The sequence below is a fragment of the Schistocerca serialis genome, chromosome 4, assembly GCF_023864345.2.
Source record: "Schistocerca serialis cubense isolate TAMUIC-IGC-003099 chromosome 4, iqSchSeri2.2, whole genome shotgun sequence".
Taxonomy (NCBI): Eukaryota; Metazoa; Arthropoda; class Insecta; order Orthoptera; family Acrididae; genus Schistocerca; species Schistocerca serialis.
The window spans coordinates 472,267,792-472,295,070 of record NC_064641.1 but is presented as its reverse complement, the minus strand read 5'-3'; the positions used below and the strand labels follow the sequence as shown (position 1 = coordinate 472,295,070).

At 41.2% G+C, this 27,279-nt stretch overlaps 1 protein-coding gene across 3 annotated transcripts in view; it reads left to right on the top strand.

Moving 5' to 3' along the window:
• Positions 1 to 27,279, top strand: part of LOC126475141 (protein melted) — a 268,693-nt gene that overhangs the window by 532 nt on the left and 240,882 nt on the right. For all 3 annotated transcript variants that reach the window (XM_050102749.1, XM_050102748.1, XM_050102751.1), the window contains exons 2-3: positions 25,275 to 25,417; positions 25,565 to 25,725. In XM_050102749.1, the coding sequence (XP_049958706.1) occupies positions 25,370 to 25,417; positions 25,565 to 25,725 (209 nt within the window). In that variant the 5' untranslated portion in view covers positions 25,275 to 25,369. The remainder of the gene's footprint in view (positions 1 to 25,274; positions 25,418 to 25,564; positions 25,726 to 27,279) is intronic.

Below are 27,279 nucleotides of genomic sequence, written 5' to 3'. Positions count from 1 at the left end.
CATTTACCTTCCTGGATTGTAAGAAGCAGAAGGTACCTGACGTTTGTTAGTAGAGTAGCAAATATCAATGAAGAAGGAACAGAGAGACTGTACTTAACGTAAAATGATAAATTCGTCTTTGCAGTCACTAATTTGGCGTATTTCTTGCGATTCATTGTTGATTATCTCCGCAAGTTTTCCTTTTGTAATAACTGTCGCTTGAGCCGATCATTTGTATGCAAGTATTATACATTTGGAAGCAAATGTGATTTGATATGCTGTATTGCGTCGCAGTTTGTTAATTTACTTTCTCGTAGTGGAGTCCCGATACCCGTAATATGGAACAAATAATCTTTATGAAAGCTATTGAAATAGCGTCGGTGCTATTAGATTGAATTAAGTACCTTTAATAACAGCAAAACAATTAAGAACAGCATGGCCGCGCAGATAAAGAGTTTAAGTAATACTTAATGTATCTGTGCCAGCACACATTTTCCACTGTCTCATGTGGTACACGCCATTTCATAACATATAAACATCAAGTAAGTCATTAAACTTTGATCATGTATCTTCTGTTGGGTAATATGTCAATTTTAAGAAAGTTAAAATGTAGAAAGATGGTAAAGTGCATAGCACCAGTGCCAATTACAGTTGAAATTACTTTTATTTAAAATGAGATGGAACTATCTTTAAGATATTGAGTTTCTACTGATTATTGAAAACTTCTGTTGGATTAATCGCAGAAGACAAAGAGCAGTGCCTAGAAGTACTCCAGCTAATAAATATTCTTATTGCAAGTAGAGTTCAGGTTAGCTACTTCACTTCAGAAGTGCATGGAGTGTGGCTGTTACATATGGCACAGTTACCTCCTCCAAACTTCAAACACAGCTGTCTGTCACTCTGTTTCCTAGCAGACAGCCGTATCTTGTGCACAGGTCCAATGCATGCACATGTACATGTGTTATTTGACAGTTAGGCCTATATGCAGTTATTAATGCACATAAAAATATTCTGTTCCAAAGTGCAAAATATTGTTTTTATTGTCATTATTTTTATGTTTTGTTTTGTGTATTTTATTTATATGTATATATCACTATATTTACAGGCCTATGGGTTGTTACATTTGTCAAGAAAATTTTGCAAAATATTTTTAAATAACCCTCTCTAACTAATTTTTTTTTTTTTAATTCCCCACCTCTCCATTTCGTAGATCATCACTCAAGAATTTTTACTGACTAAAATGTTCCTACACTGGTTAAGGTGTTGAATTTCTGTTAAAAACAGGCTCCAAATCACCTGGTAATCCTGATGTAGGTATTCTGTGCTTTAATGGACTCAGTTTATAGAAAGACTGTGATGGTGTATTCCAAAAGAAGATGCCTAATCTCCTTCTCTGTATTTGCCCTATTCAAGCTTCTGCTCTGTCTCATATGGTATCACTGAGTGAGGTGGCACAATGTTTAACACAGTGGGCATTCTTTCAGAAGGGCCAGATTTGACTCTTTGTCTGAACGTACAGTTGTAGATTTACTGTAGTTTGCTTAAGAGAGGTATTAGGATGTTTCATTTGCATAGAGAAGTGGCCAGTTTTATGCTGCACTCTTATCTAGTTTGAATTTTTTCTTCATGTGTACTAACATTGTTACTGTTGAGACACTGAATCCTAATCTCCCTGCCTCTTTCATCCTTTCAGACCATCATGCATATCATATAACATGGTAAAAATAAAAACAAAACAAAAATCATTCATCCTGTTGTTATCTTTGCATACCAATGTACCAAACAACCAAAATTGCAGAAATGTTGAGTTATGTACAGGCACACAGAAAAGAGAATAAAAACTTTGCTAGCTCTGAGCACCTTCATTGTGCTGGCTCAAAATTAGATTTCCTGTGCCATATCCTCACACACCATTACTCCTCCTATTGCTCCCTAGAATAAAATGCAAAGGAGTGCCCCCCTCCCCCCTCGTCACCCATTATCAAACTGGACTGAATAACTGAACCACATACTTCATGAGGGCTTTGATTATCCATCATCATGTGCAGAAATGATGTACCCAAAATGCGTGCCTTCCCTCGATGGTATTCTGTTGCCCACCCAAGCTACACAACATCCTGGTCCACACTTATGCCACTCTCAGTCTCAACCCCACACCACAGGGGTCACATCCGTGAGCAACACCCAGGTGGAAGACCTGCCTGGTTCGCCCACCTAGCACATCCTGATCCAATCCTGTCACAGGCTTGTCCTGTCCATAAGAGGCAGGGTCAAATGTGAAAGCAGCCATGTCATATACCAGCTCTGCTGCAATCACTACACAGCGTTTTATGTGGGCATGACCACCAACCAGCTCTTCCCAGCAATTAATTGCCACTTCCAAATGTGGGCAAGAAAGTAGTTGACCAGCCATTGGTGGAACCTGCAGCTGAGCACAACACGCTTGAGTTCACTGGCTGCTTTATAGCCCTTGCCATCTGGATCCTTCCTCTCAACATGAGCTTTTCTGAAGTACGTAGATGAAAGTTATTCTTGCGACACATAATTTTTTCTGTAAACCTCCTGTCCTCAATCTCTCCCAACCCATTCTTCGCCACACGTTACTCATTTCTGTTTCCTCTATCCTGTCATTCACTCCCAGTCCACACCTCCACATCATCTGCATTGTGTTCCACACCTCACCAGCTCTGGTATCCATCTGACAAACACCTGGGCTGTGCACTTGCCACCCCTCCCTCCTGCATTCCAAGCCTGCACTCCTATTGCCTCCTTGCAAGATGCTAACTACCCTGCCTCTGCCTCAACCTTACCCCCTGTATCACTACACCTACAGTCAGTTATTCCTCTGCAAGCACCTGCGGGCTTCTTATAGGCACGTCTTAGGCTATGGATCGCACTACTCTTTCCGTAATTATTGGGCCACGGTCTCATCCCGACTGGCTTTGAAATGGTTAGAACTGGTTACTGAAGCAGGTGTATTACTTCTTCAGTTCCAATGGCATCACCTCTTGGTCTCCTGTGCAGTCGCCATTCAACAGTTCCTTGATCATCCAATGTATACCATTGCTTTTGCATGCGAGGGCCACTGACCTCTTGGTAACTGCCCATGGGTGAGGTTAGCAGTTGGAATCCCCTTGCAGCACTCTGCTAGGATCTCTGGCTCTCCTCCCTGGAATGTGCTCCCCGTTTTCTTGTGCACTGCCCCCTGGTTGGTACCGACACCACAAGTTAGGACCTAGGTGCCCCCATGACCTTTCAATGTGTTATTACATTCAGTTCTTCAGCAGTTTCAGGGTTTTACCCTGTTGTACACTGATGGCTCTAAAACTGTGGATAGGACAGAATATGCATTTTCATCCATTTATCTTACCTTTGGGATGGGGTGGTTGGGGCATCTCCCGCTGCCTGCTGGGTCTGGGGAAGCCCCTACTTTACCTCCTTGACCAGCTCACTCTTAGCCCTCTCTTACTCTGTTTTAATTGCTTTTATGTGGCACCCTGGTTTCTATTTTAGAGATTTCTGTTGAACAGTGGGTGCTCTCTAACAGTTGACTATGCTGGAGCAGGGGTGGAACAGCTGTGGGGGCGGGTCTACCGTCATGTTCAGAGCCCAGGAGACACCCCCCCCCCCCCCCCCCCCCAATCTGCTGCTGTACCTATTTCTCTCTTCTTGTTTTTATTATTGACAGTCCAACTAATGTCCATTACATTTTTAGCTTTCTCACTGTTTCTACTCAGAATCTGCCAGCTTGAAGACAGTTTTTGCTCTTTAACTGTCTTCCACCTTCACCAGGTTGATGGAGGTTGGATGCAGGCTGGAGCTTTTCTTGGTATTGTATGAGCCCTGGGAGACCCCTCATGCAGTCTGGTCTCCACTTCTGGCCCAGTCCACATGTTTATCTGTAAATTCTTTCTCAGCTCTGGCATCAGTATTGTCTTCACTGCCTCAATCTTACTGCTCCTAGGTACTTTCATGATCAAAACACATACTTTACAGACATCACTAATTCTCAATGAACTATGCCCTTAACCCCCAACCAACAAACCTACCAATACCTCTTTAGTCCACATGGTACAGTGACTAGTTAGAAATGTCTTTGCAACAATAGTTGTCATTCTCCACACAATACCTTCTTTATGAGACACTAGGGGTGTTATGTACTTCCCACAAGCAATTTGAATCACATAGGAAATCAAATTTCAAAATGTTCCCTTCCTTAAATTTCTTCATTAAATTCCATTGTCCCAACTTTTCTTCTTCTCCTCCTCCTCCTCCTCCTCCTCCTCCTCCTCTTCCCCCATTTTAATCCATATATGAATTAGTACTCACATCTGTTATGTATTGGCACTATTATACGTTAGATATGTTTACAAAATTCTAACTTTGTAAAAAAAAATTTTTTTTTCTTCAGTGAATCGTACATCTTAGGTAACCCCCAAAAATGACTTAGCCTATATACTGATTATGCCCTGTTCTATTCATACTATTCACATGAAAACCTCATTCATGCCCTGAATTCATAACAGTGTTGTTTAAATTGAAGAAGATGGTGAACGAGCTCATAGAATACATGAAGGGAAGTGATATACTTCATATGAATAGTAGATAGTATCTGAAGGAGAAAGCAAGGATACCTCAGAAAAGATGTTAAGAGAGCCAAACAAAAGCACCCCATTAAAAACAATGCATGGAGGCTAGCAACCTGTGATCAGAGACTAAATGACGTGAATGGTTTAGAGATATTCCCTAGAAGTGCAGCAGCAGAAAATTTGAATTCCGCTTGTGTCCAGTTGTATCATGATACAAATCCAGATATGTCCTGAGAAAAACAAAGCTCTGAAGATCATCATAAATTTTAACACTAGAAAAGATAAAATAACCTCACTTCCTGATTAAAATTCTTACACAAACCATGTGCCTAGCCATATTATGATAGCTTGCATATCTACATCTACATCCATACTCCGCAAGCCACCTGACGGTGTGTGGCGGAGGGTACTTTGAGTACCTCTATCGGTTCTCCCTTCTATTCCAGTATTGTTCATGGAAAGAAGGATTGTCGGTATGCTTCTGTGTGGGCTCTAATCTCTGATTTTATCCTCATGGCCTCTTCATGAAATACACATAGGAGGGAGCAATATACTGCTTGACTCTTCGGTGAAGGTATGTTCTCGAAACTTACAAAAGCCCGTACTGAGCTACCTGCAGAGTCTTCCACTGGAGTTTATCTATCATCTCCGTAACGCTTTCATGATTACTAAATGATCCTGTAATGAACCACACTGCTCTCCGTTGGATCTTCTCTCTCTCTTCTATCAACCCTGCCATGGGTACGGATCCCACACTGCTGAGCAGTATTCAAGCAGTGGGCGAACAAGCGTACTGTAACCTACTTCCTTTGTTTTCGGATTGCATTTCTTCAGGATTCTTCCAATGAATCTCGGTCTAGCATCTGCTTTACCAACGATCAACTTTATATGATCATTCCATTTTAAATCACCCCTAATGCGTACTCCCAGATAATTTATGGAATTAACTGCTTCCAGTTGCTGACCTGCTATATTTTAGCTAAATGATAAGGGATCTTTCTTTCTTTGTATTCGCAGCACATTACACTTGTCTACATTGAGATTCAATTGCCATTTCCTGCACCATGCGTCAATTTGCTGCAGATCCTCCTGCATTTCAGTACAATTTTCCATTGTTACAACCTCTCGATACATCACAGCATCATCTGCAAAAAGCCTCAGTGAACTTCCGATGTCATCCACAAGGTCATTTATGTATATTGTGAATAGCAATGGTCCTATCACACTCCCCTGCAGCACAACTAAATCACTCTTACTTCGGAAGACTTCTCTCCATTGAGAATGGAGAAACTCATCAATCCAATCACACAATTGGTCTGATAGTCCATATGCTCTTACTTTGTTCATTAAACGACTGTGGGGAATTGTATTGAACACCTTGCGGAAGTCAATAAACACTGCATCTACCTGGGAACCCGTGTCAATGGCCCTCTGAGTCTCGTGGACAAATAGTGCGAGCTGGGTTTCACACGACCGTCTTTTTCGAAACCCATGCTGATTCGTACAGAGTAGGTTTCTAGTCTCCAGAAAAGTCATTATACTTGAACATAATACGTATTCAAAAATTCTACAACTGATGGACGTTAGAGATATAGGTCTATAGTTCCGCACATCTGTTCGATGTCCCTTCTTGAAAACGGTGATGACCTGTGCCCTTTTCCAATCCTTCGGAATGCTACGCTCTTCTAGAGACCTACGGTACACCGCTGCAAGAAGGGGGGCAAGTTCCTTCGCGTACTCTGTGTAAAATCGAACTGGTATCCCATCAGGTGCAGCGGCCTTTCCTCTTTTGAGCGATTTTAATTGTTTCTCTATCCCTCTGTCGTCTATTTCGATATCTACCATTCTGTCATCTGTGCGACAATCTAGAGAAGGAACTACGAGGTGCATTCAAGTTCTAAGGCCTCCGATTTTTTTTCTAATTAACTACTCACCCGAAATCGATGAAACTAGCGTTACTTCTTGACGTAATCGCCCTGCAGACATACACATTTTTCACAACGCTGACGCCATGATTCCATGGCAGTGGCGAAGACTTCTTTAGGAGTCTGTTTTGACCACTGGAAAATCGCTGAGGCAATAGCAGCACGGCTGGTGAATGTGCGGCCACGGAGTGTGTCTTTTATTGTTGGAAAAAGCCATAAGTCACTAGGAGCCAGGTCAGGTGAGTAGGGAGCATGAGGAATCACTTCAGAGTTGTTATCACGAAGAAACTGTTGCGTAACGTTAGCTCGATGTGCGGGTGCGTTGTCTTGGTGAAACAGCACACGCGCAGCCCTTCCCGGATGTTTTTGTTGCAGTGCAGGAAGGAATTTGTTCTTCAAAACATTTTCATAGGATGCACCTGTTACCGTAGTGCCCTTTGAAACGCAGTGGGTAAGGATTATGCCCTCGCTGTCCCAGAACACGGACACCATCATTTTTTCAGCACTGGCGGTTACCCGAAATTTTTTTGGTGGCGCTGAATCTGTGTGCTTCCATTGAGTTGACTGGCACTGTGTTTCTGGATTGAAAAATGGCATCCACGTCTCATCCATTGTCTCAACCGACGAAAAGAAAGTCCCATTCATGCTGTCGTTGCACGTCAACATTGCTTGGCAACGTGCCACACGGGCAGCCATGTGGTCGTCCGTCAGCATTCGTGGCACCCACCTGGATGACACTTTTCGCATTTTCAGGTCGTCATGCAGGATTGTGTGCACAGAACCCACAGAAATACCAACTCTGGAGGCGAACGACGGTTCAATCCCGCGTCCGGCCATCCTGATTTAGGTTTTCCGTGATTTCCCTAAATCGCTCCAGGCAAATGCCGGGATGGTTCCTTTCAAAGGGCACGGCCGACTTCCTTCCCCATCCGCCCCTAATCCGATGAGACCGATGACCTCGCTGTCTGGTCTCCTCCCCCAAAAACCAACCAACCAACCAATCTGGAGGCGATCTGTTCAACAGTCATTCGGCGATCCCCCAAAACAATTCTCTCCACTTTCTCGATCATGTCATCAGACCGGCTTGTGCGAGCCCGAGGTTGTTTCGGTTTGTTGTCACACGATGTTCTGCCTTCATTAAACTGTCGCACCCACGAACGCACTTTCGACACATCCATAACTCCATCACCACATGTCTCCTTCAACTGTTGATGAATTTCAATTAGTTTCACACCACGCAAATTCAGAAAATGAATGATTGCACGCTGTTCAAGTAAGGAAAATGTCGCCATTTTAAGTATTTAAAACAGTTCTCATTCTCGCCGCTGGCGGTAAAATTCCATCTGCTGTACGGTGCTGCCATCTCTGGGACGTATTGACAATGAACGCGACCTCATTTTAATACAATGCGCATGTTTCTATCTCTTTCCAGTCCGGAGAAAAAAAAATTGGAGGCCTTAGAACTTGAATGCACCTCGTACAGTGCAGTCTTCCTCTGTGAAACAGCTTCGGAAAAAGACATTTAGTATTTCGGCCTTTAGTCTGTCATCCTCTGTTTCAGTACCATTTTGGTCACAGAGTGTCTGGACATTTTGTTTTGATCCACCTACCGCTTTGACATAAGACCAAAATTTCTTAGGATTTTCTGCCAAGTCAGTACATAGAACTTTACTTTCAAATTCATTGAACGCCTCTCGCATAGCCCTCCTCACACTACATTTCGCTTTGCGTAATTTTTGTTTGTCTGCAAGGCTTTGGCTGTGTTTATGTTTGCTGTGAAGTTCCCTTTGCTTCTGCAGCAGTTTTCTAACTCGGTTGTTGTACCACGGTGGCTCTTTTCCATCTCTTACGATGTTGCTTGGCACGTACTCATCTAACACATATTGTACGATGGTTTTGAAATTTGTCCACTGATCGTCAACACTATCTGTACTTGAGACAAAGCTTTTGTGTTGAGTCGTCAGTTACTCTGTAATTTGCTTTTTGTCACTTTTGCTAAACAGAAAAATCTTCCTACCTTTTTTAATATTTCTATTTACAGCTGAAATCATTGATGCAGTAACCGCTTTATGATCGCTGATTCCCTGTTCTGCGTTAACTGTTTCAAATAGTTCGGGTCTGTTTGTCACCTGAAGGTCTAATATGTTATCGCCATGAGTCGGTTCTCTAACTGCTCAAGGTAGTTTCCAGAAAAAGCACTTTAAAAAATTTCACTGGATTCTTTGTCCCTGCCACCCGTTATGAACGTTTGAGTCTCCCAGTTTATATCCGGCAAATTAAAATCTCCACCCAGAAGTATGACATGGTGGGGAAATCTACTTGAAATATTTTCCAAATTATCCTTCAGGTGCTCAGCCACAACAGCTGCTGAGCCAGGGGGCCTATAGAGACATCCAATTACCATGTCTGAGCCTGCTTTAACCGTGACCTTCACCCAAATTATTTCACATTTCGGATCTCCGTCAATTTCCTTCGATACTGTTGCACTTCTTACCGCTATAAACACTCCTCCCCCTTCACTGTCCAGCCTGTCTCTGGGTATACATTCCAATCTGAGTTTAGGATTTCATTACTGTTTACGTCTAGTTTCAGCCAACTTTCTGTCCTTAGTACTATATGGGCATTTTGACTGTTTATTAATGAGAGCAGTCCTGGGACCTTTCTATAGATGCTCCTGCAGTTAACTATTAGCACATTAATATTGTTATTCCCTGTTGCATTTTGCCTACTCCTACCTTGCCGCGTTTCTGGAGTCATCTTGTCGGGTCTAGGGAGGGAATTCTCTAATCTAAAAAACCCACATGTGCACTCCACACGTACTCCGCTACCATTGTAGCTGCTTCCGGTGTGTAGTGCACACCTGACCTATTCAGGGGGACCCTACATTTCTCCACCCAATAGCAGAGGTCGAGAAATTTGCACCCTAGATCTCCGCAGAATCGTCATAGCCTCTGCTTTAAGCCTTCTACTCGGCTCCATACCAGATGACCGCGATTGGTTCTGGGTACGATACTACAAATAGTTAGCTCAGATTCCACCCCGCGATCGAGGCTTTCCACCTTCACCAATTCCGCCAACCGCCTGTACGAACTGAGGATGACCTCTGAACCCAGACAGCAGGAGTCATTGGTGCCGACATAAGCCACGATTTGCAGTCGGGTGCACCCAGTGCTCTCTATCGCCGCCGGCAGGGCCTCCTCCACATCTCGGATGAGACCCCCCCGGCAAGCAGACAGAGTGAACACTGGCCTTCTTCCACAACCTTTCCGCTATTTCCCTAAGGGGCTCCATCACCCGCCTAACGTTGGAGCTCCCAATAACTAATAAACCCCTCCCCCCGTGTGCCTGCTCGGACCTTGCTGAAGGAGCGGCCACATGTCCACTCACAGGCAGAGCAGGCGATGCCACACGGCCAGCCTCCACATTGACCCTCCGCCTCGTGTGCCGTGAACGCCGCTGAACCCACCACTGCCCTTGGGGAGAGGGCGGTCCAACCGCGCCTGGCACCCGCGAAGATGTCTCGACAGCAGGGACAGTGGGTGAAGCAGGTAACCCCTGGGATGTACCATGCGACGCACCAGACTCCCCACTGCCGCTACACTCCGAGGCAGCAGCCTGACGACGGCTGACGGTGACCATCAACACAGTGTTACAGATAGCTATACGTTTTGGGGTATCTGCAGAGGGGCCAGACTAGCATATAGTTTGCGAAGAGAGGCAGCATCCTTTTCAGTAGTTGTAGAGGCGACAACAGTCTGAATGATTGATTGGTCTGCCCTTGAACATTAGGCACCATAGCTTGCTATTTTGGTAGTGTGAATGGCTGGAAGCTTGAGGAAAGTACAGTTATTATACTTTATGGGGACGTACGGCTCTAATGTATGGTTTAATGGTGCTAGCATCTTCTCGAGTAAAATATTCTGGAGGTAAAACAGTCACCCATTTGGATCTCCGGGCGGTGGTTACTCAGGAGGATGTTGTCATTGGGAAAAACAAACCTGGTATTCTGTGGCTTGAAGCTTGGAACATTAGATCCCTTGGTTGTGTTGGTGGGTTAAAGAATAAGAAAAGGGAAATGGTTGGGTTGAAGTTAGTTCTATTGGTAGTTAGTAAAATATCATGATAGGAAGAGAGGGACTTGGGGGTCAGTTGGTTGCAGGGTTATTGATACAAAATCAAATAGAAATAATGCAGGAATGGGCCTAGTGATGAGTAAGAAAAAAGAAGTGAGAGTAAGCTACTATGAACAGGACAGTGATCACATTATCATAGCCAAGATAGACACAAAGCCAACACTGACTACAGTAGGTAGTCAGTTTCATGTTCCACGGATCATCTGTCTGATAAAGTGCAATGATGTGGATGAAGTCATTTTACATTCACATCACAAATGAATGTGCAAATATCACTATTACTTTCTTTTATATAGAAAATATACAGATAGTAATTCTGACCCATCACATTTTACACATTAGAATAACAGAAATTCTTTCACGGAATAGAGGGTGTTGTCAAGGATAAACTTACTAAGTATGTTTTCAAATTTTACTTTACTTTGCTGTCTGTCAGACATTTTATGTCACTGGGTAAGTTATCAAAGATTTTAGTTGCAGCATTTTGCACCCATTTTTGTGCTAAAGACAACCTTAATATGGAGTAATGAATGTCAGTTTTCCATCTGGTGTTGTAATTATGTGCGTCATTGTTCCTTTTGGACTTCCGTGGGTTATTTACAACAAATTTCAGGAGAGAATAAATATACTGTGAAGCAGTAACTCCTTAAACAGATATCTAAAAGATTAGCATGGGTGAGGAATACATATTATTCTTATGACATATTTCTGAGCTATAAAGACTTTGTTTCTTTAAGATGAGTTGTCCCGGAACATTATTTCATGTGACATCATTGAATGAGAATATGCAAAATATGTCAGCTTACTGATTTATTTCTTCCCAAGATTTGCAATGATTCTAAGTGTAATTGTGGTGGAACTAAGTTGTTTTAGGAGTTACAAAGTGTGCTTTTTTCAGTTTAAATTTTCATTAATAGGGACGCCTAAGAATTTTTAAATTTCCGTCTTATTTATTATTTCCTCACCATGTATTACACGTACCATTGGTGTGGTACCCCCGGTTGTGCAGAACTGAATATCTTGTGTCTTTTTAAAATTGAGGATGTGACTATTTGCTGAAAAACAGTCAGTGATTCTTTGAAGAACATTGTTTACCATTTCTTCTCTTTCTGTATGCGTGTGTGGATTGTTTACAATACTAGTGTCATCTGTAAAAATAACTAATTCTCTTGTTGTATATTAGGCAGAGGATCATTTTTGAGTAACAGAAGAATGTCCCTAGACTACATTGATTGCTTTACTAAGTACAACTTAGTTATGACGTTATTAGTTAGTTGGCTGCACCATCAGTCCCACAAAACTTAATTTTATCTGGAACAATAATGTGATTACCAATACGTGCTATTTTGATGTGCCAACTAGCTTTACAAACTATAAAAAATATTGTAAAATGTGTGATAAAGTGAAAGAAATTGTTTGGATTGTAATGAGGATGCAGTTTGAATTGTGGTGGGGGACTGGAATTCAGTAATAGGAAAAGGAAGAGAAGGCACAGTAGCAGGAGCACATGCACTGGAAGGGAGTGGGGGTGGTGAAAGCAGAATCCACCTGGAAGAATTTTTCTCAGAACATAAATTAATCATTATTTACACTTGTTTTAAGAATCAAGAAAGACGGTTTTATAGGCGGAACAGACTGGAGACACCAAAAGTTTTAAGGTGTATTATGTAATGGTAAGAAAGAGATATTGAAATCAGATTTTAAAGTACAAAACATTTTGAGGGTCTAATGTGGACTGTGATCATAATTTATTGGGTGCAAACTAAAGAAATTGCTGGAAAGTAAGAAATTAAGGAGATGGGACTTGGATAAGTTGAAACAACTAGAGGTTGTCGAGTATTTGAAAGGTTGCATTAGACAGACAAATATTGGTGTAAGAAACACATTAGAAGACAAATGGGTTGCTTACAGAAGTGATATAGTGAATGCTGCAAAGCAACAAGGTCAGGAGAGAATACAGAGTACAAAACATTCAAGATTTTAAATTTAATTGTCTAAAGAAGAAGAAGAAAAAACAAGTGATGTAAGCAAAAGAGAACATGGAGTCTAAAAATGAGATTGATAGCAGTACAAAAGTATAAAGCAGGAATGGTTGCAGGGGAAATACAAATTGTAGAGACCTGCATGCCAGTGGGAAAGATAGATGCCACCTATGGGAGAATTAAAGAATCTTTGAGAGAAAGGTAAATTGTCCGCATGAATATCAAGAGCTTAGAAGGCAAGTGAGTACTAAGCAAAGAAGGGAAGTCTAAAAAGTGGAAGGGATATATATTCGAGGGCTATACAAAGGAAATAAACTTGAAGACAATATTACAGAAAGAAAGAGGAAGGTCAATATGAGACTACAAGAAGAATTTGACAGAGTAATATGTAAGTTAACACAAGGAATTCAATGTAAACAACAGTCCCATACCACAACTGATATCATTGAGAGAGCCAACTGTAACAGAACTATTCCAACCAGTGTGCAAGATACATGAGACAGATGGATCTGTGTTGGTAGACCACTTGCCTGTTGAAGGCAAAGGTCCCATATTCGATCCTCAGTCTGGCACATGGTGCCAGATACTGGCTAAGCCATGTATCCACCATATCCTTTCTTCCAAGAGTACCACTCCCCCTCCCCCCAGGGGACTCTCATCACTTTTGTGAGTATATCTTTTGCCACCATGTGTCCCCAGCCCTTGCAGTACAACTTCCCATTCTGTGCTGCAAATTGTATACTGCTATTTGTTTTTCCTCTTTACCTTTCCATTGGATGGTGTTCTTGGTGCCAATTGTGCTTGGATTTGGTCTGAGATTTTGGAAGCTTGCTTTACTCCCATCTGGCTTCCTACAACTTTTCATTTTTAACTGTGTGGTGCCCATTGTTGATTTGATTTGCTATCTCTTTTCTGAATTTTACAGAAATGTGCATTGTACTGGAAGGTTGTCCAGTGCAACGTATATATTCCCCCTTTTGTTCCTTTCTCTCTTTGTTTTCTTCCGTTCTTGCAAAGGTATTGCACCTAAAACCCAGTATGGTAGCCATTTGTTGTGGGAGGGGGTGGTAGCCCCCTGACCACACAGGTGTTGCACAGTTGGTGACTCATAATGCAAGCCAAGGAGTATGTGTGCGTCATGATTGGGATATGGGGACTCCAAGCAATTGTTTACTGGCCAGGTAACTATTGCTGTGGCTAGGTGATGACGATCGGGGGACAAGGGGGGAGAGCACCTGTTCGGAGAGGGTGGTGCCATGGTGAAAGATTTGCCCATGAAGCCAATTAAAATTTCTTCTACTGATGGCCGCGAGGCCCCAGAAGTTACTTCAGATGAGAAGGATTATTACTGTACAGAGAGATATGACATCACGATGTTTTTTTCCCTGGCTGTGCCATGGGATGAGGGGCAAGCCAGATGTCTGGGAGTGAAACACTTCACCCAGTACTTGGTATGTACTCAGACTGATGGGGATACTTTTACTGCAAGAGAACCATTATTTTCTGTCAAAAACATTTCTGGGAAAAATGTGAAATGATTTGATATTAATTAAAACTTCCTCTGCTGCCCAATATGCAGCTCTTCAGGCATATGATCATCAAGGTCATGTATCTGTGACCCTTGCCTCCACACAAAACTTTGAACATGGTCCAAGGAATCATCTTCCACAGAGATCTTATGCTCCAAACAGATGAGGAGCTCTGGACTAATCTCCAACAGTGAAGCAGACATTTTATCAGACATGTACAAGAAGGGCCCAAGAATAATCATAAGGATACAGGCACCTATCTCGTTGGCTTTGATGTGAATGTCCTCCCAAGAGAAAGTTAAGATGATAGTGTACAGTTGTGGTGTAAAATGGTATATCCCACCACCTCTGAGCTGCTTCAGATGTTTAAGCGTATGGCATATGCCATCCTCCTACATGGACCCAAAAGGCGGCAACTTTGGACAATCACTCCATGAAAGTAGTCCTTGTAAACATCCATCCATCCGTGTGTGTCAACTGTGTGGAACATCACCCTCCATGTTCACCAGTTTTCAAGCAAAACTGAACATCCAGGAATACAAATCTGTTGACTGCCTGTCATATACTGAGGCACAGAAGTAATGTGAACACCTACATCCTGTGGATATGACCATCAATTATGCTGACATCGTGACCATTGCCCCCCCCACACACACACACCTCAACCTTCCTCAAACCAGATCTCCCACCATCCTCCTCTCCCCAGTTCCTGCAGTACACTTTTTGGGAACCACGTTCCACACTGGAAGCATTCTCCTTCCTTGGCATCCACCGGTGACAGGGCTCTCACTCGCGGTTCCTTTCCCTGGCAACCCCTAGACCAAAGGCAAGATGCCAAACAATGACCAAAGGTGCTCCGGCATGTGAGTCCCAGGGCTGTCCGCTCATCATCTGTCCGTACACTCAATGTAGATAGTTCCTTGAATGAACCTTGCCCACCAAAGGCTATTGAGGTAAAAGAAGAAGAATAGTAATCGGGACAAGGCTCCTGCGGTGCCTTTGGAGATCCCAGATGTCCCGCATGCAGTTGGATTCTGAGCCAATGTTTGTGGATGTGGTTCCATCCCCATTGGTCACAGGCACTGATACTGTGGCGTGACTGGTCCTCTGACCCCTTCACGTCCAACCTGGCCACCAATCATACGATCATTCAGTGGAGTTGTAATAGGTAGTATCATCACCTGCTGGAACTACAACACCTTATTTCCTCTTCTTCTGTGGCTTGAATAGCTCTCCAGGGAAAGCACTTCACTGATGACTATTCTCCTACGCTCCGTGGTTATTGTATGTTCTGTCAGAACTGTTGCGATCCTGAGACGGCAACTGGATGGGTCTGTACTTTGATTCGTACAGATGTTGTCAGGGAATAGGTTCCCCTTTGTACTTCGTTGGAGGCAATAGCAGTGCAGGAGCAAATGATCTCAGCAATCATCATTTGAAATGTCTACCTACCTCCAGGCAGGCCAATTACTTATGCTGAATTGACCACATTAATCTAACAGCTCTGCCGCCTTTTCTGTGGCTAGGGGACTCCATCCCACAGCACCTCTCTGTGTGTACCACTTTGTCAGGCAAGGGCCGTCTAATGGACCAACTTTTCACAGACCTGTATCTGTGTCTCCTCAATGATGGTTCCCCTATCCACTTCACTGCCGCCCGTGGAACCTTATCAACTATCGATCTAAAGATCTTTTACCCTAATATTGTGGATTAGCTACATTGGTCGCCGTGTGATAACCTTTGTGAGAGTGACCGCTTTTTGGTGATCATGTCATTTCCTAGCCACAGCCAAACAGATCAACTACCACGTTGAGCATTTCATAGAGTCAGCTGGCCTTTATATACCTCTGCTGCTACATTTGTCACCTCTCTGTCAGATGTGTTGATAAAGTTGTGAAAGGCATATCAGACACTATTATCCATGCCACTGGAACTGCTGTGGCCCTTTCTGCAAAGCCGCCCCGGCCCTCCCCTCCCCCCCCTCCCCACACCCCATCCGTTGTCGGCGGGTGCCGTGGAATACCAAAATCATTGCAATAGCTGTTCAGGATCGCAGACCAACCTTTTCACTTTTAAGCAACTTTGTACTGAGGCTCACTACCAAATCAGATTCAGTAAGAAGGAATGCTGGGAGTGCTAAGCCTCATCATCTCAAGAGTGGGCCAAGCTCCTTGATCTTGTGTACTGCCAACAATTAACATCTGTTCTCGGTCTTGCCCTACAAAGTGGTCTTCATGCTGATTCTGATATGTTCTATGTGTTGTCGTCTGCTAATGTTGCATTTGCATAAGCTGATGTGAAGACTGGTTATTTTCATATATTTGTCATTGGAAAATTCAGCCACTATCTAGTACAAAAGGCCTGATGAAGGTGTATTATATCACTGAAACCGGAAGCCTGTAAAATAAATTGGAAATGAAATTACAGCTGATGGTGTTCTTCAATATATACAATATAGCCTATGTCCATCCCAATGTTCATTAGAGTATCATTTGAAATTTGTAGTAAATTAGTCCAGAAATTTTCTGGACTTCTGGTAAAAACATTTCCTCTTTATATGTTTATATATATTTATATATTAATATGTACTTAAATCGAACAATGGAAACTCCAGCATTAGCAGTGTAAGGAAAAATAGATTGCTACTTACCATAAAGGTGACACATTAAGTTGCAGACAGCGACAATTAAAAAACACTTAAACGTTGGATTTTGGCCACAGCCTTCGTCAGAAAAAGAAAGAGACACACGCAACATTTACTCACTCAGACAGGCACACCACACGCACAATGACAGCCAAATCCGGTATCTCTGGTCTGAACTTGGCTGCTTGCTTGTGTGAATGAATGGTATGAGTTTCTTTTTCCGATGAAGACTGTGGCCAAAAGCTAATGTGTAAGTGTCTTTTTAATTGTGCCTGTCTGCAACTTAACATGTCACCTTTACAGTAAGTAGTAAACTATCTTTTTATTGCACCATTGTTGTCTATATGTAGTAAATAAATATATAACCTTTCTGCGTCCAAATGTTCATTAGATTATCATGTAAAAAACTGAAATAAATTAGTCAAGAAATTTTCAGGAATTTTGGTGGCAATGTGTTCCCTGTATATATCACGTATTGTAGATTTTCATCAGGTTTGGTGCAGCCAACTATGCTTGCACACAAATCTTCGGAAAAATATTGTATCTTGCAGCTTGTATTTGAACAATAAACTACACTCCTGGAAATTGAAATAAGAACACCGTGAATTCATTGTCCCAGGAAGGGGAAACTTTGTTGACACATTCCTGGGGTCAGATACATCACATGATCACACTGACAGAACCACAGGCACATAGACACAGGCAACAGAGCATGCACAATGTCGGCACTAGTACAGTGTATATCCACCTTTCGCAGCAATGCAGGCTGCTATTCTCCCATGGAGACGATCGTAGAGATGCTGGATGTAGTCCTGTGGAACGGCTTGCCATGCCATTTCCACCTGGCGCCTCAGTTGGACCAGCGTTCGTGCTGGACGTGCAGACCGCGTGAGACGACGCTTCATCCAGTCCCAAACATGCTCAATGGGGGACAGATCCGGAGATCTTGCTGGCCAGGGTAGTTGACTTACACCTTCTAGAGCACGTTGGGTGGCACGGGATACATGCGGACGTGCATTGTCCTGTTGGAACAGCAAGTTCCCTTGCCGGTCTAGGAATGGTAGAACGATGGGTTCGATGACGGTTTGGATGTACCGTGCATTCAGTGTCCCCTCGACGATCACCAGTGGTGTACGGCCAGTGTAGGAGATCGCTCCCCACACCATGATGCCAGGTGTTGGCCCTGTGTGCCTCGGTCGTATGCAGTCCTGATTGTGGCGCTCACCTGCACGGCGCCAAACACGCATACGACCATCATTGGCACCAAGGCAGAAGCGACTCTCATCGCTGAAGACGACACGTCTCCATTCGTCCCTCCATTCACGCCTGTCGCGACACCACTGGAGGCGGGCTGCACGATGTTGGGGCGTGAGCGGAAGACGGCCTAACGGTGTGCGGGACCGTAGCCCAGCTTCATGGAGACGGTTGCGAATGGTCCTCGCCGATACCCCAGGAGCAACAGTGTCCCTAATTTGCTGGGAAGTGGCGGTGCGGTCCCCTACGGCACTGCGTAGGATCCTACGGTCTTGGCGTGCATCCGTGCGTCGCTGCGGTCCGGTCCCAGGTCGACGGGCACGTGCACCTTCCGCCGACCACTGGCGACAACATCGATGTACTGTGGAGACCTCACGCCCCACGTGTTGAGCAATTCGGCGGTACGTCCACCCGGCCTCCCGCATGCCCACTATACGCCCTCGCTCAAAGTCCGTCAACTGCACATACGGTTCACGTCCATGCTGTCGCGGCATGCTACCAGTGTTAAAGACTGCGATGGAGCTCCGTATGCCACGGCAAACTGGCTGACACTGACGGCGGCGGTGCACAAATGCTGCGCAGCTAGCGCCATTCGACGGCCAACACCGCGGTTCCTGGTGTGTCCGCTGTGCCGTGCGTGTGATCATTGCTTGTACAGCCCTCTCGCAGTGTCCGGAGCAAGTATGGTGGGTCTGACACACCGGTGTCAATGTGTTCTTTTTTCCATTTCCAGGAGTGTATATATGCAATACAATACTGTAATATTAAGTAATGTATTGTTGAATATTTGGTGTACATTTTGGGTACAAAAAGTATCCATATTTTATAAAATGCCAGTTACAGGGGAAAGTGAAATCCCTCCATATGATCAGATTAATCAATGCATTTAAGTGCTATTGAAATTTTACTGGCAAGTACTCATCTTGCAGAAGTTATAAGCTCTTGTTGCCATTTTCCCATGTTTGTGAATTAAGTTTGATTTTTTTGAAACTGCATCTTTTTCAAAACATAATGTTACAACACAAATGTATTATTAGCTGTGAGTCTCATATTTATTTCAGAAGCTGAAATTATCTATATGTTGAGTTTTATGTTGTGGCCTGGTATTAAGCATTTTGTGAAATGTGGCCATGCTTTTTGTCATGGTGTGCTTTCTTGGTGTGTTTCCTGGTATGTTGTTACACACACTCTGCTTTTCTCACCTTTTTCAACTTCACTGTTATCTACTATCATAAGTGTAAATTACAAAATAATTTGGACAGACTTACCACACTTGTGAAGCAGGCACCTTACAACCCCACCTATAAATAAATGCAGCTTCAGAAATAAAAGTGAGTCCTGAAGATGATGGCATGTAGGTGCATCAAACACTATCAACACACCCGCCTTCTGCAGCTATAGTGACCAAAGGATTCCTGTATAACGAATCACCCTATTTTGCCAACGGCATTGTCAAAGAGCATAGAGCAACAGACAAAGTTTCACAGCAACATCTTGCCCTTGGACTGGGAAACTACCCTTAAAAGGCAGAAAAATCAGCAATGATCAAAGGCATGAGGATGCAAAAGGTAGTGGAAACTGCTGCATTAAAGAGAGAGAATATGTATGCCAATGGTATGTGCGTGTAATTGAGAAAGTGTCTTGATGGTTTCTCCATTGGGAAAAGATTCCAGGTTAGTTCACCTTTTGTATCTCTGGGAGGGGACTATGAAGGGGGAGGTAACTATGAGAAAAAGACTGAATTAACCAGCAAAAGGATAACATTGTAGAATCAGAATGTGGGATGTCAGAAGTTTGAACGTGGTGGGGAAGCTAGGAAATCTGAAAAGGAAAGTGTCAAGGTTCAATCTAGATATAGTCGGAGTCAGTGAAGTGAAACGGAAGGAAGGTGAGGATTTCTGGGATAATACCGACAGTGGCAGGAAATGATATAATGGGAGTAGGAATTGTTACGAATTGTAAAGTACGGCAGATAGTGAGTTACTGTTAACATTTCACTGACAGGGTTGCTCTCATCGTAATTGACAGCAACCATTGCCAACAACAATAGTTCAGAACATCACAAGTACAGGATGAAGACAGAAAAATTATATGAGAATTTTGAATTGATAATTCAGTACTTAGAGGTACATGATGATTAATAATGAAGGGGAATTAGATAATGTTAGTAGGAGTTAAGGGAGATTATGGGCTTGGTAGTAGGAATGATAGAGGAGAATGACTGACTGAGTCCTGCAACAAATTTCAGCTTATGACACACACTAGTACACTGTAGTAATACACTGGTCAAAAATCACAAGAAGAGGAGTTTTACTTGGAAAAGGCCCAGAGACACAGGAAGATATCAACTAGATTACATCATAGACAGAGATTCCATCAGATATTGAATTGTAAGGCATCCTCAGAGGCAGATGTGGACTAGTTTCACAATTTAGTACTGATGAACAGTAGAATGAAGTTCAAGAGAATGCTTTTCTTCATAACAGATACTGCAACAATGAATTTATTAAAAGAAGATGGTATTTTCCACTTTTTCTGTATTAATTTTATTTTTTTCCCAGCTAGTTTCAGCCTTCTGCACCATTGTCAAGTGATTTTGTGGTTCTGTAAAAATTAGAATACATTGTTTTACCTCCACAAGCAGAAATGTAGCAATGTGAATGTAAACTATTTTTTTAAAATACGCATACCACAAATAGAGAAATATGCCTTATGTATTGAAATGTAAGTGTCTTTAAATTTGTGTTTTTTATTGGTTTGGGTCACAAATGCTGTCTTAAGGTTTGACAGCTTGACATTTACAAAGGTGTTATATTGATCAAAGAGTGAAGCCAGCCTGATATACTTCTTAACGAGGAAAACAATCTTCAGGACACAAAATTCTTCGATAACTTCAGTCACATTCTGCAAATGACCAATCGAAAATCATCTATACAATAAAATTAAATTTAAAATTTAATCTCATCTCACCATATATTTTAATATTTATTTTTATTTTGTTTTATTTTCCACAATATTTGATATACCCTACTATTTTTTTTTAAACTGTGTCAACTACACTGAAAAATATAGTTGTAGTATTTGAAGTTATTGTTCCATGTTTAGCTTTACTCTTTGGTCTGAATAATACCTTTGTAAATATCAAGCTGTCAAACCAACAAGATGGCATTTGTGAACCAAAACGAATAGGAAAAAAAAACAAATTTAAAGACAAGGAACGTTTCAATAAGTAAGACATAGCAGGTTTATATTCAGACCATTACATTTCTATTTGTGGGGGTAATATAATATGTTCTGTTTTGTACAGAACCACAAAATCACTTGAGAATGGCCTAGAAGACTGCAAATAGATGTGATCAAATAAAATGTATGCAGCAAAACTGGAAAATATCACCTTCTTTTAAGAGAACCATACAGAAGAATCATTGTGGAAGGAAGTGGAATACTGAAGTACAGAGGAATGTTGAGATGTGTTTAAATTTTATTAAATGCTGCAATAATGAACAACATGGTAGTGGTTCAGTTTCTAGAGGAGTGGATATCTCTAAAAAAGAACAACCACAGAAGATGAACCAACAAACATAGTTTGAAAGGAGGTAACTGTAAAGATACTTCGGGGAACAGATGATGTACTTCAAATGATTGTGAAATAAGGAAATACAAAAATGTTCAGGGGAAGACAGGAGTACAGTAGTATAAGTCACTAATGAAATAAATAAATAGGAAGTGCAGAGAGGCTATGGTGAAATGTCTGCATTAGAAATTTGAAGAAATTGAAAAAGAAATGATTGTCAGAAGAGCCTATTCAGTATACAGGAAAGTGAAGACAGACTTCAATGTATTGGAAAGCAAGGGCAGAAACATTAAGATTTGGTGGAAAGAGTGCATTGAAGGCCTCTATGAGGTGGAGGACATGCCTTATGATGTGATAGAAGAAGAAATGGCAGTCAATATGAAAAATATATTAGGTCCAGTATTACCATCAGGGTTTAGCAGAGCTTTGGAAGGGGGGAAAAAAAAAAAAAAAAAAAAAAAAAAAAAAAAAAAAAAAAAAAAAAAACACACACACACACACACACACACACACACACACACACACACACAGGAAGGCTATATAACAGTCCTTCAGAATTTCTGTAATAATTCTATAATCAGGTTGGTGTGTAGAATCTAGGAAATTGGAAATGTACCATCGGAATTTCGGAAAATCATCATCCACGTACTGAAGAAAGCAAGGGCAGCTAAGTGCAAGAACTGTCACACAACCTGCATAACAGCTCAGTCTTCCAAGTTGTTGACAAGAATAATATACAGAAGAATGTAAAAAAAAGTATCTGTTAGACAATCATATTGGCTTTAGGACAGGTAAAGACACCAGGGAGGCAATTCTGACACTGCACTTGATATTGAAAGCAAGGCTGAAGAAAACCAAGACACTTTCTTGGTATATGTTGACCTAGAAAAAAGTGTTCGACAGTGTGAAATGGTGCATGCTGTTTGAAATTCTGAGAAAAGTAGAAGTTAGCTATATGGGGAGATGAATAATGTAAAATATGTACAAGGTCCAAGAGGGAACAATAAGAATGGAAGACCAAGAAGAAAGTGCACAAATTAAAAAGGGTGTAAGAGAGGACTGCGTCTTTCTACCATATTGTACAATCTATATGTCTTAGAAGCAGTGACGGAAATGAAAGAAAGGTTCAAGATGGGATTAAAATTATGGGTTAAAGGGTATCAGTGATAATATTTACTGATGACATTGCAGTCTGAGTGAAAGTGATGCAGAATTACAAGACCTATTGACTGAAATGAACAGAATAAGTACAAAGAGTAAAACAAAGAGGACTAGCAGAAGTGAGAGTAATGATGAATTTAACATAAAAATTGGTTACCACAAAGTAGATGAAGTTTATGTGGTACTGAATAATGGACTGTGAAAAATTGGTTACCACAAAGTAGATGAAGTTTATGTGGTACTGAATAATGGACTGTGGGAAAACACAAAAGGAAGAGATTCAAAATGTTTGAGATGTTGTGCTGTAGAAGGATTCTGAAAATTAGATGGACTGATAAGATAAGAATAGGCCAAGGAAGGAACATACGGAGAACACTGATGAGAAAAAGAGAGAGGGGATGATAGGACATGGGTTAAGACATCAGGAAAAATTCCATGGCACTGGGAGTTGTGGGATATAAAAACTATAGGGGAAGACAGACAGAATACATCCAACAAACAATTGATGACATATTGTGCAAGTGCTACTATTAGATGAAGAGGCTGACATGAGAGAGAATATGTGCCAGCCTGCAGCAGTCAGCCAGAAGACTGATGACTCAAAAAGAAAAAAATGAAAGGAAAAGATTCAGTGGTCAAGAAAGCTGTACAAATACAATTGACAGATAATAAGCTCATCCAAAATGAGGATTTCCAGCTTGAAAATTTGTGGAAACCAATCATTTCACATCAGCGCTCTCAGAAGAATTATTTTCTGAGTCTTCGTTGCTTACTGTTTAAATGGCTGCCATCCGTTTTAGTAATCAGCTACATCATTTGTAATCACTGTGTGTATGCTGACTGGCAACTGTGATATCTTTGATAGTTTCATTCCACAGTATATCATTGTGTCAAGTGATTTTAATTCAGTCACTGCCTTGCATTTAAGATGGTTATATGGTTAACAGCATGGTTAACAGATGAAATGTCAGAAATGAAATATTGGTGTTCTGGATGCATGCCAAAAAAAAAAAAAAATTATGGAATAAAACACAATTCTAATTTTGCAGTAATGACTTTGCTCTCAGCTGTTGTGTTTCATTAGAGAGAATCTGCAAATTCTCACTACTGTTTCTAGTGCAGGTGGAACACCGGTAGCCACTTCATTTCAGCAGATAAATGAGTGTGGGTATAATACTCATCACAAGAATTTTCTGTCAGCCCTGTTCTTCAAACACATTTCTTTTTAATGTATAGCAACTGATGTTGCTGCATCTTTTCATCAGCTATTGTGTATGCATTATAACAATTGCTCTCTTATTTAATAACAGTGTTTACCTGGTTATTCAAAGCTGCAGACACCATATGTATGTGTTAGAATTCCAACGGGATTAGCTGAACTAGTATATCGCACACGAGTATTTGCAAATGATGTGGAGAAATGTATCAGTCACACTGATTGAACATGTTATTTTTTATATCTTGGTTGCAAACATTTAAGAACAATTACCAGTTATGACAGCAATAAATGATTATCAGTTAGAAATTTACCTTGGGGCTCATCTGTGCGGAATCCATGTTTTATCAGAGGTATCCTTAAAAAGTGATCAATGATGGGCTCATGCTCAATGAGCACAATATGCATGAGACTTGTTACCATGTATGTAGTGTACACATTCAAGAGGCGTGGCTGTAACTTATCCAGTTTTGACACTTAAGCAAGAAACTCGGGCTACTGTTCTTCCTACCACCGATGGTGCTTCAATCCTTTTCAGGTGGCATGGAGAAGGGAGGGAAGACTGATGACAATATTTCATTGCAGAAACATAATTTTCTTTAATTCCTGTTACCAAGATAGAGAAATTAGATTTGGTGGAATGAATCTTGTTTCCTGGTTTATTCAGGTTTGGGCTGTTCGACTGCAGACTGCTATTTGCACTTCACTTGCAGCCACACAGTTGTTGACTGTCACTTCAGTTATGATAGCATGTGGATGGCCAAAATTACCACAGTGGTTATTCATTATGATGTGGTCAACACACTTGTGATATGCTTTAACCAAAGAGGCAACAAACACTTCACAAACTACAGTGCCGAAGAAATACTGCCTCTGTAGATTCAAAGTATTTTTTCCAGTTCAGATAACTTCCCATACATCAAATTGTTCAAGACATAAAACTAAGAATATTGTATTTAATAGGAATTAAGTACTTATTAAGTTGAATGTGTAACCTATTTTTAGCATTCAGCAATATCCTCAAATTTATCACACATAAAATTTTATCATGCCATGGTGAAGATCACTTAATTAATAGGTAGGAAATACAGAACATTAAAAAGAAAGAAAAAAAACTATGTAAATAAAGATGATTGTTGCAATCACACAGATTAGATTTTGTAGCTGTTTTTGTATTCTGTTCAAGTACTAAATTGTAATAGATGTGTTTAAACATTTAGTCTGGTAGTTTTTCGTGGAATTCACACATTGAATACTACATGTACTCAATTTTCTTTCTTTGTTGCAGCATCTCATTTTGCAGTATAAGAGGAATGTGTAGAAATTGTATATACTCACATAGATCTTTGCTTGTGAAGGACAAGACAATAGTACATTCCAAAGATGCATGAACTTTTTATGCAGGTTCTAGGAAAAAAGGATCTATCAAAGGTGCCTTTTCTTTTTACCTAACATAATTTTGTAATTTTCATTATTGTCTTTTAGTGTCAAATGTAATTTAAAAATAAATCTGTATTATCACATCACATTTTGGGCTCCTGTACATCTGTCTGATTAGTCCTTTCAACTCTGTTTAAGGCGGGTGATTTGTTTTCTGTGGCTGATCAGGCTATAGTAAATGATCTGACAGAAGTTGTGAATACTATTGCTGAAATTACCAGTTTGCCTGATTATGTGAACAATGACAATGACCAGAGTGTTGTAGAAATCTGCATTACTCGTGTTACCTCCTGTATAAGGTGAGTTGCTCATGTGTGATGCATTATTTGCCTTGTTTAATTTAACTATATTTATTATATTTGGATTTACCATGTGTGGCTCCAAAATCAAGGTGGAATCTAAAGTGATGATGTTTTAATTACCGATTTTCTTCCATATCCCATTCATGGTTGCAAGTTGGGGAAGGTGTGTGTGTGTGTTTTATTTGGATACTGATCTGTAATCATAATACAGAAGTAAAGACAAACTTTGCCAATATTGTTATTGCTGAAGGAAGTGTCTTGTTCTTCCAGGATCTCTATGTTTCAGTTAATCAGTATTTGGATACAGCATTTTTTGGGTTTAAGAAGGTGATTGTAAAGAATAGCATACCTTTGCATGTATTAAATTCTTTGGGTGTATTGTGACATCATCATCATCAGATATGCGACAACCCATGCCACTATCAAGCACCTTCTCAAAAATCAACATCTCCATTTAACTATAAATCAGGAGCACAGATAGTGTACAGTAACTCTGTGGTGAAGCACATGACAATACTGAAGATAATGTTATAGAAAGGGTAGAAGAAGTAGAAAAAAGTTGAGCTGAGAGATGTGATGCAATGAGAAAATTTTACAGTACAGAGAGATGTTAATCAAACAAGTCCATGAGAAAACTATTTTAGCTGGTGTGCAAGTCATATGAGACAGACAAAATATCCTTGGATGTCAAGGAGAATAATTCCAATTCCAAAGAAAGCATCTGCTGACAGGTGTAAATAACACCAAACTATCAGCTAAATAAATCATGCTTGCAAAACAGTGACATGAATTATTTATAGAAGAATGGGAAAAATGGAAGAAGCTGACCTTAGGGAAGATTAGATTTAATAAAGACAAACTTACATGAAAGCATTTATAGATTTAGTGGAATCTTTTGGCAATGTTAACTGGAATGCACTCTTTCAATTGGGAAGCTTGCAGGGATAAAATTGAGGAAGCAAATGGTTATTCTCACCTTGTACAGAAACCAAACTGCAGTTATATAAGAGCTGATGGACAGGAAACCGAAGCAATGATTGAGAAGGGAGTGAGACAGGATAGTAATCTGTTCCCAATGTTATTCAATCTGTGCGCTGATCAAGCAGTAAAGGAACCCAAGTACTAATTTGAAAAGGGAGTTAAGATTGAGCTTTCCAGCGTCCTTAAAACCAACCGGTTTCTGGAGGTACGTTGACGATACGTTTATGGTGTGGCCTCATGGGAGAGACACTTTTGACCGTCTCCTAGATCATTTTAATTCCCTGCATCCTAGCATCAAGTTTACCATGGAGGTGGAAAGTGATGGAAAGCTTCCGTTTCTGGATGTTCTGGTGTACAGAAAGGATGATGGGACACTGGGACACAGTGTTTATCGAAAGCCTACGCACACGAACCGTTACCTGCATGCTTCCAGCTGTCAGCCATCGTTCCAGCGTACGGGGGTCCTGTGGACATTGGCGAGAAGAGCTTATGCCATTTCAGATGGAGAAAGCTTGACACAAGATTTGGACCATCTTAAGGTTGTGTTCAAGCAGAATGGCTACACAGATA